This window comes from Cryphonectria parasitica (assembly GCF_011745365.1).
Source record: "Cryphonectria parasitica EP155 unplaced genomic scaffold M406scaffold_7, whole genome shotgun sequence".
NCBI classification, from domain to species: Eukaryota; Fungi; Ascomycota; class Sordariomycetes; order Diaporthales; family Cryphonectriaceae; genus Cryphonectria; species Cryphonectria parasitica.
This window is the reverse complement of record NW_024468915.1, coordinates 87,854-106,608: the sequence shown is the minus strand read 5'-3', so window position 1 is coordinate 106,608 and position 18,755 is coordinate 87,854. Positions and strand designations below refer to the sequence as shown.

At 50.8% G+C, this 18,755-nt stretch overlaps 6 protein-coding genes across 6 annotated transcripts; 4 read left to right on the top strand and 2 right to left on the bottom strand.

Moving 5' to 3' along the window:
• Positions 1–566: 566 nt before the first annotated feature.
• On the bottom strand, positions 567–5,000 carry M406DRAFT_76212 (uncharacterized protein; the record flags this gene model as incomplete). Its single annotated transcript, XM_040925943.1, has 2 exons — positions 567–4,720; positions 4,832–5,000. 2 exons carry the CDS (start codon positions 4,998–5,000, stop codon positions 567–569), a joined length of 4,323 nt encoding a protein of 1,440 aa, XP_040773076.1.
• Positions 5,001–6,144: 1,144 nt separating this feature from the next.
• Positions 6,145–7,194, top strand: M406DRAFT_53338 (uncharacterized protein; the record flags this gene model as incomplete). The annotated part of the gene is made up of 1 exon (XM_040924518.1): positions 6,145–7,194. The coding sequence occupies one exon, from the start codon at positions 6,145–6,147 to the stop codon at positions 7,192–7,194; it is 1,050 nt and encodes a 349-aa protein (XP_040773075.1).
• Positions 7,195–8,821: 1,627 nt separating this feature from the next.
• Positions 8,822–9,256, top strand: M406DRAFT_323430 (uncharacterized protein; the record flags this gene model as incomplete). Its single annotated transcript, XM_040919769.1, is given in 2 exon segments — positions 8,822–9,216; positions 9,236–9,256. A coding segment is annotated over 1 exon segment (188 nt), but the record flags the coding sequence as incomplete, so codon positions are not given.
• Positions 9,257–9,285: 29 nt separating this feature from the next.
• M406DRAFT_233351 (concanavalin A-like lectin/glucanase) lies at positions 9,286–10,040 on the top strand (the record flags this gene model as incomplete). The annotated part of the gene is made up of 2 exons (XM_040915937.1): positions 9,286–9,606; positions 9,699–10,040. Coding segments are annotated over 2 exons (663 nt in total), but the record flags the coding sequence as incomplete, so codon positions are not given.
• A 3,024-nt stretch (positions 10,041–13,064) lies between these two features.
• On the top strand, positions 13,065–15,419 carry M406DRAFT_332492 (HET-domain-containing protein; the record flags this gene model as incomplete). Its single annotated transcript, XM_040920747.1, has 1 exon — positions 13,065–15,419. One exon carries the CDS (start codon positions 13,065–13,067, stop codon positions 15,417–15,419), a length of 2,355 nt encoding a protein of 784 aa, XP_040773072.1.
• A 536-nt stretch (positions 15,420–15,955) lies between these two features.
• Positions 15,956–17,016, bottom strand: M406DRAFT_352603 (uncharacterized protein; the record flags this gene model as incomplete). Its single annotated transcript, XM_040922703.1, has 1 exon — positions 15,956–17,016. One exon carries the CDS (start codon positions 17,014–17,016, stop codon positions 16,036–16,038), a length of 981 nt encoding a protein of 326 aa, XP_040773071.1. The 3' UTR covers positions 15,956–16,035.
• Positions 17,017–18,755: the final 1,739 nt, after the last annotated feature.

Below are 18,755 nucleotides of genomic sequence, written 5' to 3'. Positions count from 1 at the left end.
ACGGCAGGGTTTTGTTTTTGGTTTTGGTTTTTTGAATGACTGGCCAATATTATTACCAACCCTCTGCATCCAGCTTGAAACGCCAGCTGGCCAGTGAAAGCCTATCGAAGCCGAGCTGCCGTCGCACAGGCCAACATTGGAAGAGGTAAGACACAATTACATAATGTTCTCTCCCATCTGGGAGTGACACAAACCATCATAGCGGCGTCATAGGATCTGCAGTATTCCTTTTGATCCGGATGATGCAGAAGCATGGCCTATGTGCTGCTGTAGTAGCGGTGTTGTACAGCGGACGAGCTCTCTTCGCGGTACACTGGCGACCTTAAATTTCGTCCGTTGGGAAGACAACCAGCTCGCTATCATTGAGTTTTGGACATTTCGTGCCGCCATAACTACGAACCTCCAGGTAATTGTTACGCAGAACGCAGAGACAAATCCTCTATTCATGTGCTCTAACGGTCTCGGGCTGTCTTCCATACACATTATTCCAAGACCCTCTCGAGGTTTCGTTTCTATCATTACTTCGCGTCTATGATACTACCATCAATCATCCCTTAACCCTCATCTCAGTCTGCTTTCATTAGTGATTCCCTTCGAGCCTCCCCAATGTCAATGCCGAACCTTTGGGAGGCCTGCGGTGCCCCGTCATCCTTATCCCACCAACCCAAACTGAACAGCCAAGAGCCCCATAAATACCTCTGACGAGACCGATTGTTGCAAGTCCTTGTATCTGCCAAGGCCTCGCCGCACATCGTGCTACCAGCGAGCAGCGCCGCCATACCTGCAATGCTGCAAGGGTTGTGCGGCAACACTTTCTTGGTGTCCATGATCAGATACGCCGCCAGGCCACATGCTGACATTGTACCAAGTATAATCTGCAGCAACAGCTTGGATGGTGTGTTCTGCCGGAGCACTGCCCGGTCTGGGTCGATCCAAGTCGCCTCGTACTTCACAGCGCTAGCCTGCTCGGTGACGTTGAGAGGTACTCGCATCATCAATGAAGCAACCTGCGCCATGTATTGTCGGTATACCGTCTGGACAGCATCTAGGTATCTCTCGCGGTTCTGTGGTCCCCATAAGTCCTCGGGGGGCGTCCCTCTGCTCAAAAGCAGAGCATAGAAAGCGTCAATGGAGTATTGATCGTTTGGATACTCTGCCATAGCTGCAGCGTCTACCCCTCCAAAGTCGAAATTCCCGTTCCAAATAGCCACCTTCATGTTCAGCTCCGCTTGGGGGCGCCAGGAAAATGCAGTCTGGCCGTCTGGCCCGCTTGAGAGATACTCGACCGAGGACTCGTCCGGAACAGCTGATATGACTGCGAAGTCTGGGACGCTCAGGCTGACGTTGGTCTGCACTTGCGCCATAAGCTGATAACAGGACATGATCGAGAAGTCTGTTGGTGATGATGAAAAGTTGGTCCGTGATGATGAGAAGTCGGGTGGTGTTGGTGATGGAAAATCAGGTGGTGATAGTGGAGAGTCGTCAACGCCCGAGTAGTTGCCGAAGGTGAACGCCAGCGACGGGCAACCAGGAGGGCTATTCTCCTGCCCGGGGTACTCAAACTCTCCGAAGCTAGGTGTTTCTCCAGGGTGCAAATCTAACATCTGTCCGATCCAATTATTACCACCTTGCAGCCATACTGCCACAGACCACTCGATGCTCGACGTACTGACGTTGCAGGTGGCTGGCGTCTGTGTCGAGCTATCGATGAAAATCGTACTCCTTAACGCGTCGAAGCCGACGCTTGTCGTGTTTGCCTGAACAAGTTCGCACTCTAGCTCAGCTCTTAGAGCAGGCAAGATAAGATTGATAGATCTCTGTGACGACGACGATATTCGCTCTGTAGTGCTTGAGGACAGATTCAACATCGGGATAGTTAGCTCTAACGTAGTCCAAGCCGGATATGAGAGGTTTAGCATCGCGAAGCTGGGCAGAAGAGCGGCGGCGCCCCCGTCTTCGGTCAAACTATTTGGCCACGAAGGATCAAAGCGGTCGACCTGCAAGACAGATAGTGACACAGGCCCGGGGCTGCTGTCGACAACGAAGAGACCCGATGCTGCGATGGTGAGGAAGCTCCCAATAATTGAGGCAAACATTGCCAGTGCTGCCGGCCAGTGATGATGCCGCAGAGCCGAAAGCAGAGACACGACTGCTACTTGTCCGAGCAGGTTCTCATCAATACTTTCGCTTGCCTTGGCCTTGCCCTTTTTCAGTCTTGCAAACGGGGTCAAGAGGACCAGGTTGAACTTGAAGGCGTCGTATAGAAGCGCAACGCATATAAACACCGCCGATGGAACAATTCTCGTTCCAAATGTTGCCAAAAGACTATGCGGAGAGTCTAGGATTATGATACCCTCTGGGCGACTTGAAAGACGCTGCAGAGCTTCTAAAACCGTAATGATCACTATTGGTAAAGTAAAACTGATAATGGCAAGCCAGAGACGTAACGGTATCGGTGTCCACCACGTGATATCTCCGGCCGTCGGACTTTTCCGGACAGCTTCACGTAAAACATTGCTGCTTGGTGTGATGCAGAATCTATCATTCCAGGAGCATCTAGCTTCGCTTTGGAAATTGTAGAGAGCGATGGACTCAGCGATGTCATCCGCTTCTGCGTGGCCGCAGTGACCAAGTAAACCCTGAACCTCAGGACTTTGGGATAGGATAAATGCAGTTCCTCCGATGGTCCCCAGTCTACATGGAGAGACATCCTTTGGCCGAACAAACACCAGGCTTATCCCTGCTGCTGCGAGGAGTAAAAACCCGGCGAACATTGTCCATGACGCAAGGGACGACACCAGAAGTCTCGCTGAGATTGAACTAGCCCTTCCCACCAAAGGGCCCGAGGTGTTTGTGATGAGGAATGTGTTGGCCACTTGTACCCCTATGTAAGTGAAGGTGTCTGCTGCTGCTGCTGCCATTTTGGAGTGGTTGCCCAAGAGGTCTTCAAAAGTTGAAGCGTTGGCCAACATTGCCAATATATTGAAGAAAGTATCAGGTTCGTCGATTCCAGCCGACTCAACATCGCCAAATAAGTCAGCGATATCATCGGCGTCGTAAAGCACACGCTGGGCGTAAATGCTTTGTGTAAGATTCTCGAGCAGTCTGTTATTGCTACTCTGGCTGTTGATAGAATCCACAGTAACTGCAGCGGGTGTTTGTGAAAGGTCGTATGTCACGTTCGCCCTTACCATGAGGTAGGAGATATTGCATACAACTGCGGTAGGCGGCATGATCTGGAGAGCCCAATTTCCTGTTGTACTGTTCTTTTCGTATCTATAGGCAGCTGAGGGAATGTACGACTGATTGTATCGTAGGTCGTATAACGTAACGAGCCCCCATGGTGATGCGCTCATAGGGGGGCATTGAACGATACCCGGACTACCGTATAGTTTGCGGCTGGAATTGGCATATGGGACAAAGCTGAGGTCTGCTGGCTGCATAGAAGGACAGGAATGCCACGAAACGTTGGGACTGATCGGGAGGCCATCGCCAATCAGGGTACTTATGTTACCAAAGGTTACATTTGCTTCCTCGCATTGATTGAGGGGTTGAAAGGTGTCCACGGTAGCTTCGATGGATGACAATATGCCGTTCAAAGTTGCGTCGGCAGGAAGCTTGAACCGTTGAAAGGCCAAATTCCACTGGATGCCATCTGGGAATGGTAGACCCTCCGTAAGAAGCGCGTACGCTTCAAAGTCAATCACAGACTCCAATACAGAATTTTGGTCGCCAGTCCTCAAATATTCATCGACAACAAACTCTGAGTCAAGCTCAAGGGCGATGTTGTTGTACACTGTTTGCGAAGGGCCAGACGCCAAAAGACCAGTGGAAGCTACCGTGACAATTTTCAGTGTTAAGCCACCCAACAGGGAGAGAAAAACGGGTAAGTGCCTGAAGCGCACCGCTTTGCAAAGATTATTCGGGAGGATAGGTGATACGTAATCGAGAAGCAATGTTCGTTGGGCAGGTCCTGGTCGATTCTTCAACTCGCGCCATGGCTGGAGCACCTTGCACCAGTATTCGATTTGCGTCCATATACTTCCAACAATCGTCAAAATAACTGTAGGTCCGTATGTCCAGGCATAGTGGTTCGTGGTTAAGACGGGAAAGCCATGGTCTCTGATGGACCATTGTCGTAAAATGATTGTTATGGTAGCGAAAATTGCTTGTGATATGCAGAACGAGAGAAGGGCGGAAGTTGATAACCAGGATGGGTTCCAGTATTGCAGTTTCTCGGCTTTTATCGACTTGTCGCTCTTGGGACATGTTTGGGGGAGTACATGCTGCTCATGTTCAGCCCAGGCCTGAATGGGTTCGATGGAGTCAACAGTTCGTAGCATGGTCGGTCCTGTGATATTGCAGTCCTCATCTACTTCCACTGCAGCATAACCGTCTCGGTCTTGTTCGATTCTGGGCATGTATGGGGACCCTCTGCCGCAAATAACCGCAAGATCCTCGCCGTCGATGGTCCGATGGCCCGAATATGAGTTGCTTGGTCGCTCATCATCAGACCGACTGAAAGTCCTTGGAAATAGTTGAGTGACATCATTCATGAGAGATCTTTCGTCCTCTAATCTCGGGCGATGATCGCAGACTGCCCCAGCAAGACTACAGATGCCGTGCGAGGTATCGGAATCATGAGGAGACTCTGGCATCATGGGTGCTTGGTTGTGTCTTTGTATTGACTGTTGCGAAAGACTCACCGCGTAGCGGATATCTTTTACCAGGTTGCAAACGTTGCAGGTATTAGTGGGCCATTATAACGACTTAAGCTCACTAGACACGGGGATTTACCTTTTTCAGTCATTTCTACCATGACAATACTCACTACGCGGACCCCAACGAGGCCAAATCATCGGGTGCAACTGGCACCCATCATATGTCTCGCCACCAACAGCTGAGAGCAGCGTTTCAGAATATGATTGGCTACACGACTGAGAGGTATTGGACTGCTTTTGTGGCATGCTGTGTCCGCCCCCTAGGAGACGGGGCGTCATTTCGCAGCGCCAGTATAGCTGAATCGCCACATGGTTGGACCCTCAAGGCTTTTCTTCCTTTAGCCTCTTTCGCCCACCTTAACTACTAGAGAGTTCTTATTGAGGTCCATGGCGAGTCGGCTCTCTGTGCCCATCGTGATTGTGCGTTCAGATTTTAGAGGGACATCTGTATTACAATAGAATTCCTTTGCATCTGGTCATTACAGTAGCCTTTCCCTACACTCTCGCATCTAAAAGTCATATCTTGTCTTGATCTACGAAATGGAAAGGTGTAGCCTATAGCATAACATGCATTATATGTTGCAAAAATGAAGTTGAGATTGATTTTGTTGATTCGGAAGCTAAGAACGCAGAACATGTTGAGTGCTGTCAATTTGTGTTGCTAGACCAATTACCTGCTCTTCACTCTTTCAAGTGGGCTGCCGATTAAACCTGTCAGTTGCATTGAAATAACCATTTTTACTAAAACCTTGATATTGTTATATTGGAGGGCTCCTCCTCTACCACATGCCATTTCGAATTTGCGGTTAGTTTGCCAGTGAAAGACTATGGAAGAAAATGATTTTAACATAGCAACGACGTCTGGATATACCCAAAACATTCTCAAACCTATCGACCATTCTTCTAATATAGAACATCATACAAAGAGTTCTGTTTCTTGTATTCTTTTTTTTTTTTTTTTTTTTTTTTTTTTTTGCCGTTATTGCAAAAACTGGACGAGATTTGGTTCGACCAGCGGGGAAACACAAGGTGGTTCTACTGACCGCGCAGTCAGCAAAATGCTTCAGCCCCAAATCCGGTTTAAATACAGTAATTAATGTGGCGCGCTTACAAAAAATGGGTGCTGTTGGCGGCGGCACACTTACTGACCTCGTATCGGGTCGCTCCTCAAAGCTGAGTACGGGGCCATTTGGCCCCGCGCCAGTAACAATCACTGTATCAGCGGTAGATGCTGTTGATGATGCAGCTATGGCAACCGCAACCCCCCGTGGTGGTACAGGGGCCGAATGGATTTTTGCCCGCATACCTGAACTTGTTTAAAAGGCGCTCGCTCGCATAGCTGAACTTGTTACATTGAGGCCACAACAGACGGCAAGCGTAACATTACAGCACATCCCGAATTTCCTGAAGAGACAAGAACGCTATGTTTGACGCAGACTGGTCCCAGTGTTCATTCAAGCAGTTCTTTCCCGCATGGAACAAAACACTTATCGATTTGATGGTCAATGAATGCAATAGCACCCTGGATCTCTACCGTACGCATCCTCATTCAGCCTATGCGCTAGCCGGCTGTCTCCTCGACAGCACACCATCGTTCCGTCAATCTGAGATGAATGCGGTTTCTGTGATGCTTGGTCTCACGCCTACCGCCATTGGGTTGATAGGCCCTACAACCGTGCAAACGAGTATGCTGGGCCTTCGTAAGCCTATCCTGGCGTTGATGGTTGCGCTAGGAACACCGGCAGTGGGCCCGCAACGTGGAAGGGATTTCGTCATGGCCGTAAAGCGCATGGGTAAACCCTTTCCGATACCGTCAACAATTGCATCATACGATGATGACATCTCCAATCCTAAACATAAAAACTTCATCTCCGGCATCTGTCTTGGCTTCGTCAAGATCTTCTGGACTATTTGGCCCCTCGGTGTCTATCTTGTTGTCATGGGGTGTATGGCTAACAACGCCTACCTTGCCTATCAGCTCGGCTGCTGGTGTATTTGCAGTTTTTCGCCTCCTGCCTCATGGCTACCTTCCCTGTGGATGTACCTCGCGCTTGTGGTGCATATCGTCTCAGTGATGACAATGTGGCGTCTCGTCACTGTCTCTGGCGGACCTTCAACGCAGGCAGACACGCCGATGCAGTGGCTCCTATGGAAACTTCAGATGGAGATGGATGAGTTGACGCCACTCGTCGCGCATGTTAGGGAAGGACTGCCTGGGAAAGACGATTGGTTTCAGTTGCTGGTCTGGGCGTTGTATGTTGGTGCATCGCTTCATGTCTTGTTCGGGCTGGTGGTCTTGGCTGGTATGTTATTCATCAGCATGCAGGATGCAGCATTTGTCGTCGCACGGTATGTCGCTTGTACACTCGTCTGTCGGCTGATAGTTGTTGTGGAGAATGTAAAGATTCGTAAGCTGGGCTTCAACATTGAGCAAGAGGTGGACTGGAGTGATGTTATCGATTATACTTATTAAGAATAGTGCTGCTGCTGCCGCTGCCACCGCTGCCAAACATTCCTGGCGGGAGGTATGGTTACGTTTCAATCTTGTCTTACGTGGAGGATAGAGTAGCATGACTTGGAAATTGTTTATCTCTTTGAAAAGGGGAACAAGGTGTTGGCGGGGAGAGTGAATTATGCTCAGACGGGGCGTTGCTCTTATTGATAATCTTATTGTAATTATTGTCTGTCCAAAGAAAAGTTGAAAAAATTAACCTTCCTTTCCATGTACAATGACCCAGAACTTCTTTGCATGCCTGTCCTGAATGTTTATCATTATGACTCCTACAACACCAGATTCTTTATTTATACTCAGATTCTGTAGAATAAGTACTAGCTTGAGATGATGTTCTGGAATCGTAGGTTCGCAATATTTGCTGTCCGAAATGCAATGCGATAAATCATATAGAAACACTGCACTGGTTAACCCAAGCCTGGATTACTGAGTTATCTGTCCATGGCTAGGGTCGGAAATCGAATTTATCGACCTTCAATCATGTGTCGATGATCAAGGTCAGTTTCTTTCGCTACTTCCCATACTCCAACGAGTCAATAATAACTATGACATCTTCTGCTGCTTTTTCTTTTTTTTTTAAATTAGGAAATCAACATGATGTTCCGGAATGTTAGCATCAAATTTCTCCATAGCTTGCTCGGAAAGGAAAAATACGATGGTGAAGCTTTGGGAAAGCCGCTAGTGAAGTGCTTAGCTTTGGATAAGTCAAGGGTAGCCTGGAAAGCACGCCAGCAGGAAAACAAAGTTTAGAAAGCGCCCCCACTTTTCTTTGAAACATTGTAGGGAGTAGCTCAGGGATTGAAACATTCAGGGATGTCAGTCTTGTCACTTTTGTTTTGCCGCCGTATTAAGCAAGTGTGTTTCGGCGTCATTCCTCCGTATTCATCTGGGCAGGAGAACTACAAGGGCGTGGAGAATTGGCCATTGAGCTCTATGTGATATCGCACAGCATATCGCGCTCCGATTCTGCTGTCATCCTTAGAGGTGGACAGCAATGTGGACGACGACACCCTCATAAACACCAGACGGCGAGGAGCATTGCTCCTTCATGCGTCTGCGGGTCCATCATGCGGCTGCGGGTCCATCATGCACCGGGTCTACCGTATTTCATTGGTGGATCTCATGGCGAATGCTCTTTCAAGAAGAATGTCCACTTTTCGAGGCTTAATATCGTTCGTCTACACGGAGGCAAAGTCTAAGCATTCGCGTGTTGGAGGTGGGAACCCTTCATCTCGTTGCAACCCCGCCGCGTCCCCCCCCTCCCCTTCCCTCCCATATATCATGAATATTGCTTGGGGGCTTAGTCCTTTGGCAGCGCCCCCTCGAGTGCGAAACGGGAGGGATTAGGAGCCGTAAGCCCCGATCATGGCCCTGGCAATCTCTAGATGTCGTGATTCCTGCACAGCGACGAAGAGGATTGATGGATTAATTGGCCGAAAGTGGGCATCCTGTGGGAATCCTCCTATCAACCCTTATTCAGAATGATCCGAAATGGCCCAACATCCCTCTCTTATAAAACCAAGCTGAGTGCCTGTGAGTGTTGTACATAGAATTATTTCGGGGCTCAGCATCTGCACAGGTTTGCAAGCACAAGTCGCATCCTATCGTTCTTTTCTCTTGTCCCTCGGCCAGATCGAGTATATTATCATTTTGAAGATAGTAGCCACCACTATCCCTTCTTGTATCCCCGTTCACTTCATCTTTTTATATATCACCTCGATTTTTGTTTTCACAATGAGACTATCTGCCGCCGTTCTCAGCGCGCTCGCCGCCACTGCCATCGCCGCCCCGGCCCCGGCGTCGAATGTTCACAAGGTGTCCAATCTTGCCCGCGAGGCGCGCCTGAACCGTCATGCGCGTCTTATGCACAAGGGCCACAGCAAAGGCTTCAGCTCTGGTGGGGGCCAGGGTGGTTTCGGCGGTTACGGAGGTTTCGGTGGTGGTTACGGGGGCGGCCAGGCCTCTGCAACGGCCAAGGCGGCCAGTGCTACCACCTTCAGCACCTCCGCCCCCTCCGCCACCGCCACTTCGACTTCGACTTCGACCGCCGTTTCTGCGAGCACCGATGACGAGTACAACGCGAACTGGGCTGGTGTGGTCGCTCAGACCGACGAGGGCTCCATCACTGGGGTGTCGGCTTCGTTCACCCTGCCCACCGTCAAGAAGCCGACCGACGGTGACCAGGTCAATGCTACAGACCACACTGCCTCCACCTGGATTGGCATCGACGGCTACAGCTGCGGTACTGGTCTGTGGCAGGCAGGTGTAGATGGAACGATCGACGAGTCCGGAACTGTCTCCTGGTACGCCTGGTATGAGTGGTACCCCGGTGATACGGTTGAGATTGACATTGGTGACCTTGCTACGGGTGATGTAAGTTACGATACCTGCTGCCACATCCCCTGCCCTCTCCTAAAACCTGGAATCATCCCAGACTAATCATGAACCAATCACAACTTGTACAGGTCATCACTGTCAACGTTACGGCCAGCTCTACTACTGAGGGCGTTGTCACCATGTCTAATGCTGCAAGTGGCAAGTCCTACAGCAAGACTGTGACGTCCACGTACGAGCTTTGCCTCGCGGACGCCGAGTGGATCGAGGAGGATCTTGTCGTCGACGATGCTGTGAATGAGGGTCTCGCCAACTTTGGCAGTGTCACCTTCGAGGACGCCATCGCTACCACCAAGACCGGAACCCTGTCGCCTGGGGATGACCCCATCTACATGGACGTGGAGGATAGCGATGGCAACATCCTGACCTCGTCTTCCGCCTCAGGCAACACTGTCACTGTTAAGTACGTGTAAAAAGATGGCTCAAAGTGAGGTGTCGAAGCCATGTTTTCTTTGAGGCCGAGACTCTACGCTTCTGAGAGGATGAGATGAGTGTGTGCTTGGGTATTCTGGTGTACATATTTACTTCTATACATACCAATTCCATACTATATAGCGCAAGCTTTGCGCATGTCTGATCATCCTTTGTACTAAACGTCACTCATCTTCCGAGTTTACTCAGGAGAGCCAAGAATAAATCTTACTGCGGGCGTGGTTGCTCAGGCTGTAATCCTTGGGGTACAACGTCTACCGCATGAGCAAACCTGACCCGTCGACTGATTAAGCCCGGGATTTGACATCCTCCTTGGCCCACCTTTCTCGGCCCCAGGCTACAAGTTTGTTCGTAGTTGGTTGTGTTCTTGATATTGTCGGAGATAATTGCCTCGTGGACTTGGATATGTGGTTGTAATTAACAGGCCGACCTCCTGATTCTTCCTCAGCTTCCAGATTATAAGCCCCCTGTCATCGCCGCCCGCCGCCAAGTTAGTAATAGAGCCCATCGCTGGAAAAGGTGATAGACTCTACATATTTCTGTGATCTCGGAGCACTTGGATGCTCTTTTCCATGTTCCACACAAACTGTAGTGCAACTGTGCTGTATTTCTGTCTCTTCGTTCTGACCAGGCTTGTATGCCTTCTCCTTTCTTCGTCTTCTACTTGCTTCATCATAAATCAAGTCCCTAATTACACAGACAGTCGTTTCGTCAGATTCTGGAGAGATCGAACGAGTATCTGAGGGAAATATTGCATGTGAGACCCGGTCATGATAGCTATCAAGCTCCCGCTGCTCTGTCTCGGTGTTCAAGGACCACTCGAAGTCAAAAGATGCCCGAAGCTAAGCTCTTGCCGTCGTGTGAAAACAGAACGGTTCCGACCGTGCCTGCGTGGCCGACCAGTATGCGTTGGAAACAGCACGTGTTGCTGTTCCATAGGCAGACCAAGTCGTCTCTTAGTGTCAGAAGCTATTGATTAGCTGTCGCGGACACTGTGAACCAAGTCACATCGTCTGTGTGTATGCAGCTGCACGGTCAATGGTGATCCGCACTCCTGCCGGTTTCAGTAACAGCGTAATGACCTGTCATATGCTCCTCAGCGTAGTCTCGGATACGGATGGTCCCTCCAACCGAGCAAGACGTGAGGTGGTATTGTTCTTGGCGAGAATGACGGACTCACCAGTCTTCCTAAATGCCCGTTGCCGAGGACTAGCTGCAGGGTTCCTGTTCATCCACATCTCATAACGGCGCTTGCCAAAGTCCGGATATCCTATCGTACGATGCTGAAACAAGAAGAAGCCTGTCATTATGAGAGAAGCAAACAACCCTTATGACATGTCCGTGTACTCTTAGTGTGATTTGGGCCGAGGAGGGGGGGGGGGGGGTTGGCTTTGCTCTTCTAAAGTACTTAGTTACGGTTGCCACATATTTTGTGTCTGACATCAATCACGCAAGACATGAGCAAGCTTCGCCTGTTCGCTATCGCACATATCGTCATAGCACTTTTGCAACGTCACGCCCAATAGCTTTCCATCCTTTCATAACCTCGAAGGATGCCAGTAGTCCGTGGCGGAAGCGTCCAATTCTGTAGCTGGCCGTACAAGTTAGCCTAGACTTCGACTTCACCCAGCTTCTCTTTTCTCTTATCCCTCAAACGGTTACGGACCACTCTAGTCATATGCTCAGATCACCATTCACGCTCTCAACAAAGGGTTCAACAAGGCTTGAAATAGAAGAAGAAGCCGCGTCATCAAGAACATTAATCTAGATGAGCAGACAGATACGTGACATCATCACCATTGCCCCCAGTTCTGCATCAGTCAGGACTCTGGCACCAGCTCATTCCGCTAAAGAGGCGGAGAAGAGGCCGTTCTTGTCCTTTATTGAGGTATATAGCCCTGAATTTGCAAACATCGCGGTTTGTTAAGTGTCCCAAGATCAACGTCCAGGGGCAACAAGCGTGGAGCCCAGGCTCCCAGACAGGTCAGTGATCATGAACGGGAAGGCCTCACAAGCAGGGGACTCAAGTGTGGCGGGCTGGTGAGGGTCATGGCCACATATAGCATCATGAGGGCGATGAGGGCTGAGTCACATGTCAATGGCCCACAGGCGGCACTGCCCGCCCACAGCCTTCAACTCGATAAACTCAGCCCCGAGGCGGAGTTACAAGCTGTGCTAGGGTCACCAGGTTATCGGAGCAGAGAGCTTATGGCTATCATCATGCTGAGATGCCCCTCTTGCCGTGAGGGACACCATCATGACAGGCAACCTCGGTTTCACAACCATGATGTAGTTTTCGTGACATTCGTCCACCTTGTTCGTGATCAAGACCAAGGATGTGACTCTCATTCATACTGGACTTCAGGACGTCTCTCGTTTGGGTTCCTACACTTGAACACGACCATCTCAGGGGAAGTTCTCGTGCAGATCCAAACTCTTGCGCTCGAACGTCGCATTGCTCACAATATTGCTTTTGCCGCAGACCAGACTACTTCGGATACCGTCATGAACGCTGTCACGCACACGTGCACCAAGTTCTCCAAATATATGGGAATGCCTGGGCCTCCTCGAGCAGGCACAATGTCAACCCATGCGAGGCCCTACGTGTGCAGTGTTATCTCTTTCGGTTCTGCGGTCAAACAAAACTTAGGTTGGTGGATCTGGTGCAGGATTGGAACCCCCAACGAGTTACGAGGCAGATGCTCTTGAGCTGAACATTTAGCGCTCGGCTAAAACGCCACAAACCCCGGTTGACGAGAGCTGCTAACAATTTGGTGCAAAGATTACGCCCTCCGCCCTGTTCAATCAACTAGCAGGCCTTCTTATCACTACGTACTGCCCTTCCTTTCTTGCTTCCCCTCTTTTCATCCATTAGGGTGTCCTAGTATACGAAGATTTGCCCTTAAAGAATGCTCGCCAGTGCTCGGAGCCCGACAAAGCGACAAGAGATAGAACACGACTGAATCTATTCTTCAAATCACCTGCTCAATGGTCTCTCGAGTAGAATGTCTCACTCTTCTAAGAGCTGTTGCAACTCCGAGACTATGAATGACAATGCAAGTCGACCTAGCGAACACGTGCTAGACACAAAAGACCCCAGCACAGCAGCCTCATCCCAGCAGTCCCAGCCTGGTCAAGGCCGCGAGGGCAAGACATTAGGTTCTCTGCAGTTCGAAAGCGATGCAGAGATCCTAGAAGCGTTATTCATCCGCGAAGAGCAGCGCATCCCAGAGCAGCAAGAACTCCAGCTCTGGACAGTGCCAGCCCACCTGTCTGGTCTATCGCCTGAGGACAGCGTACCAACCGCCTGCGAGTACGCTCGCAACAGGACATCCCACGCTGCCTTCCTCAAGCAGGCATTTCTCTGGAGCTACCTTGCTGGAGACCGCTCGTCATTCTGGTGTCGGGACGCACGCGAGCCGCCAGTGGGCAATAGACCGCTTTATGCGCCTCTCGATGTCACCAAGAAAGAGATCCGAGTGCTGAAGATCACATGTACTCGTCGAGATGATGGCCACGGCCAGAGCTTCCGAGCCAGCCTGATCCCCGTATCACTGGCAGATGAAGATCCGCAGTATCTCGCTATTTCCTATGCGTGGGGAGATCCTTCGCCTATCGGTCGCTTCGAGCGCCATCCAGACGGTTGCTGGAATGAAGCCGAGAATGAAGCCGAGAGATACGAGGGCAACACTATCGAATACAACAAGGCAGTATTGGCCATAGTCAGTACGCTCGTCCAGCCAGGTGCCACACTCTACCTGTGGATCGACGCCGTATGCATCAACCAGAATGACCTCGACGAGCGGGCCAACCAAGTCACGCTGATGGGACAGGTCTATTCACGGGCCCGTCAGGTCGTCGTCTTTGTCGGCGAGGCAGACGACGATGCGGCCAGGGCGCTAGATCTCGCGGGCGATTTCAACCGGTTCCGTAGTATCGTCGGCGATCATCTCAACTTTTCGGGACAAGACGAGCTCGCAGCGGCGTGTCTGCGAGCAGGCCTTGACAGGCAGGTCTGGCTCTACCTGCTTCGCCTCTTCCTGCGACCCTGGTTCTACCGCTATTGGGTCATCCAGGAGGTCGTGCTCGGCACGAATCCTGTCATGATCTGCGGCCGACATGCTGCGTCGTGGAGTGACATGGTCCAGACGTGCCAATGGGCCAACAAGTCGTCGGTTAATATCGGTACGCAGCTGCACCAGGCTGGAATCAGTCGTGTCGAGAAACAGCGGCTCCTGGCTGCGTCGGATCGTGGGGCTCACGTCTGTCGCCTGGAAAACTTACGCACTTATGGCCACGATACGTCCGCAGCTTTCACGTGGATTCTGCGGTCATTTGATACCTGTCGGACTACGGACCCTCGAGATCGCATCTTTGCTATTCTGGGGCTGCCTCACGTAGCAGGTATGAACACTGCAGCCTTGAAGCCTGACTATACCATCAAAGTCGAGGACCTGTATGTTCGGGCCGCGAAAGGAGCCATCCTCCAAGGCGAGGCGATGCCCACCCTCGCCTTTGCCGGCATGGGGTACCGCCGATCTTTAAACCTCCCCTCGTGGGTCCCAGACTGGACTTGTCTTCCTGCGGCGTTCGGCAGCTTCTGGTATGACGCTCGAGAGGCCGACTACTACACGATCAGGGGAACACAAGTCACGGTCAGTTGGGACCAAGGCTGCCAAGGGGCCCTTTCACTCGAGGGTCATTTTGTGGACAACGTGTCGGTGCTAAGTAGCCCAATTCTCTCGGGAGACGTCAATTTTTTGGGGTACGACCCGGAGCAGGAAGCCTGGCCTGATGAGGTGCTGGAGCTCTCCAGGGCATCTCAAAAAGAGCAGCAAGACGAAAGCCAGACAACCAAAGCCGCCAAAGCCGCCGCAGAACAGACAGACAGCAGGCCTGAGCCATGGAGGACACGTTTGGCGCATACGCTCGCCGCCAGCTTCGGTGCGCCTAGTGCCGCCCTCCACAAGAGTTTCGAGGCGTTCCTGCTGCTCTCGAGGGTAATGCGCTCTGGGTTGCCTGCGAGCTGGATGATATCACTGGAAGACCATCATATAGGGCTAGAGTACGCAAGTCTCTGCCATACTGCGACAAAGGAACGGCGCTTTTTCATATCATCAGACGGTCACTTCGGCCTGGCGCCGCCAGGCACCCGGCAAGGCGACCAGGTGTGTATCTTCTCCGGCTTCAGGACGCCATTTGTGGTGAGATCGGCCGAGCCCGAGGCTCAAGAGCAGCAGCCCGGCGAAGGGGCCGTGGAGCTGAGGAGCTACATTCTTATTGGTGAAGCATACCACTACGGATTAATCTCGGGAGAGCTGACGGTGGGTGGTCCAGCGGAGAGTATCCGACTCGTCTGAATGAAGATGGTCCCGACAAGACAAGCTAGAGTCTTCTCTTCCAAGTAATCGCTCTAGAATTGATCAGTGGGAAGAAACATCCCAAGAAGTGGCAGTCATGGGAGGAAGGTGGTGTCCAGAATTACCAAAGCTGCATTCCAACTCGCACATGTTCCGTGATATTTATGCAGAAGAATACAGTATATTAAGAGCTATAGTCCAATCTCACGCGATGATGATGATTCTGGTCATCTAATTCACTCATTCTTCCTCTTTTTTTTTCTTTTTTCTTTTTTTACTACGGGGGAGGGGAGTTACAAACAATTACACAGAGCTTGTGTAAGAGGTGAGAAGCAAGAAGAGAGAGACACATAAAGGTGTCCAAGTAATGCTGTAGGACCCGAATATCCAAGTAGGTATCTAAACACTCATCTGTTTTCAGGTATGCCTGGCAAGGACATGCAGGAGTCTAAAATCATTTCACAAGGTATGACACTCATCACGACAATATCAAAGCCTGACTTCAAATGATCATTGTCTTTTCCTCTCGTGTTGAATGGAAAGGATTTATATTTAATATCCCCTTCATGACAAGGACAAACCCGCTATCATGCATTGAACGCTTCTACCTTGCTATTTAATAGACGGTTATCTCGAAAACTTGACCGCCGACGGTCGACCCAGTGGTCAAAACGCCGCCCGTTGTGCAGTAGACCTTGTTCTTCTGCCAAGTGGTACGGCCAAAATCGCACCCAGTTGACTTGCCCCACTCCGTCGCATTAGTTGTACCCGCGACATCAGAGGCGGAGCTGACGTTTCCAGTGACGTCGTTAAAGACGAGCTGCTGAATAGTGTCCTCGTTGGATGCCATGTACGCATACCTCGTGCCGTTCTGTGCAAGAGCAAACCCATTGTACGAGATGGCGAAATCATCATAGGAGCCATCGTATATCAGCTCAGCAGTGCCGAGGGTCAGGTTGTCGTACAGAGGCGCACGTGCCAGACCGCTCGATCCGGTCCAGTACAGGTAGCCGTCGGCGGCAGCCTTGATACCGTTAATCGAAGACATGAGGGAGTCCTCGAAGGCGGTCCAGTAGTCGCCGGTGTCAACGTTCATGGCGACGACCGTGTCCTGGAAGGTGGCGGAGGCCAGAATGATGGTCTCATTGAACGTGGTCAGGCCGTTGAAGTCGGTCACGAGCGGGAGGACAGGCTCGGCGATAAGCTCGATAGCCGGGTTGTTGCCGTCCCCCTGGTTAAAGTCTACCTTCCAGACTTTGGTGGCGTTTTTGGGGGGGTCGGAGATGTTCGAGCCTGTAGTGTTGGCGCCTGTGATATAAAATACATCGTGGCTGACCTCGGTAATCCCGCTCAGGCCCAGGATAGAGGGGAACGTGCTGATGAGGACAGCTTCTGGGTCTTCCTGGCTTGGGTCGAAGGAGAGGAGGTTGGCGGGGGGGCCGATCTGGGTTGCAAGGACATTGCCATTGGACCTAACCCGCAAGTTCTCCACCCAGGTCGTACTGCCGTTGCCCTGATACAGAGTTCGTACAGTCGCAGTCGCCGAGGCGAGGTTGGCAACGGCAGAAAGGCCAAACAAAACAGAATTGGAATGCATTTTGAATCGTGTCGTTGGCGTGCACTGCAGTGGCTTGGTTGGTTGCCGCAATAAAACTTCTTAATATAGGCAGTGCCGAGAGGTTGGGCGAGTGACGAAAAGGGTTCTGCTGCACTGCGCTGCTGCTGCCAACTATTGTAATAAGAAAAGTCTGGTCATGGAGGGAGCATTGTGTTGAATCGGACGTCCAATTCAATATATACATGGTGATTATCTTGTGAATCCATCTGTTTCTTTACACAACTCGCACAATTCGCACATCTGGCCTCGGAATTAGTCTAGTCATGTCAATGCCGCGGAGATTGGAACGCGTCATACTTCGATTGCTTTTACACTTTTACATCCCAAGCTCCACGCAATTCTGTCCCTGGTCAGGAGCCTGAACCCGCAATAGCCCCTGAGTCTTCCACCTGATTACTTTACGTACTTCTGAAGCATATTAATACACGCCGATACAGTGCGGCTTAGCCGTGCCGGTCTTGCAGACTAAAGCTATTTTACGTCCCATCGTGGCGGCTTTGAACTATGTTTCGGAATGGAACTAGCCATAGTGAAGCAGGTGTGTATCCTACGAAAAGTAACTCCCCCATTACACTGCTTTATTGTAACAGTGAGGCGGGGTGGTGTTGCATTGGGGCTTGCTAAGCTGCAGATGTTTGCTATATACAGGAAAGCATAGGTCCCTACTAGCGCTGCCCTGGCTTTCATGGCCACGAGGACACAGAGGACCATGCAAGCTCAGCCTCTACTATAGTATATTTTCGTAATACTGGGGTCAGCATTCTGTGCTTCGGTACCTAGGCACTTACCATTGCTCAATATCGAGAGAGCCCGATCACCATCTCACTCAAGTTAGAGATTGCAGTAATCAACACAAAACCTGACCACTGGCTTCTGCGTTCTAGCGGCATGATGGGATACTTGTCGTCTCGCCCTCGCCTCTGTCGCCGGGCTTGTAGTTAACCGCTGAGAATGTACGCTGGTTAGCCCCATGCTCTCATTGGTTGATCATCCTGCACAGCCGCTGCTCCATATCAACTGAAATACATTCTGTTACCGTTAATCACGCTATGTATATGGGCTTGACAAATCTATTGCCCAAAAACTCTCGGGTACAGGTGGGCTCGGTAAACAAACTCACAACAGCAGGTCTATCCTCGACTACAGCTCTGGACTCACTGTCATGGTTGTCTTCCCAATAACAGAGAGACCAGCCTCGACCAACCGGCTTGTTAAAAACTGGTCAAGTGATGTGGTACGTCTTTCTTGAACTTACGTTGCTGACAATTTCGCCATTGCCAGAGGGACAGCCATCCCGAATAGCATAGCAGCTGGCAGTCGTAATCATGTCCAGTAGTATATTAGTAGCGGAAACACACTGCCGCCATGGTACTTCAAAAGACAATGTGATGAGATGCGCCAGATGGAAGTACGAGAAATCTGAAACTCTGCTATTGGCTCGGCAAGCACAGGGTTCACGGGGTACAATTGGAGCAGCGTTCAAGGTGGAAAGGTAATCTGATCGCGACATTCGGTGTAAAAAGAAACCGCTGGCCCTCGCACATTCAGCACTTCTAATGCGACCAATAACAGAGTCGCCCGCCATCTTTTCGGGCCTGGGGTGCATTTCCACCTACAACTCCCAGGGTATAATTCTCACACTTCGCCACCTAGGCTATACATGCTATACCATACAGAATCCAGGCTGAAATCAGACTCTTTTTGATAAATAAATGCCA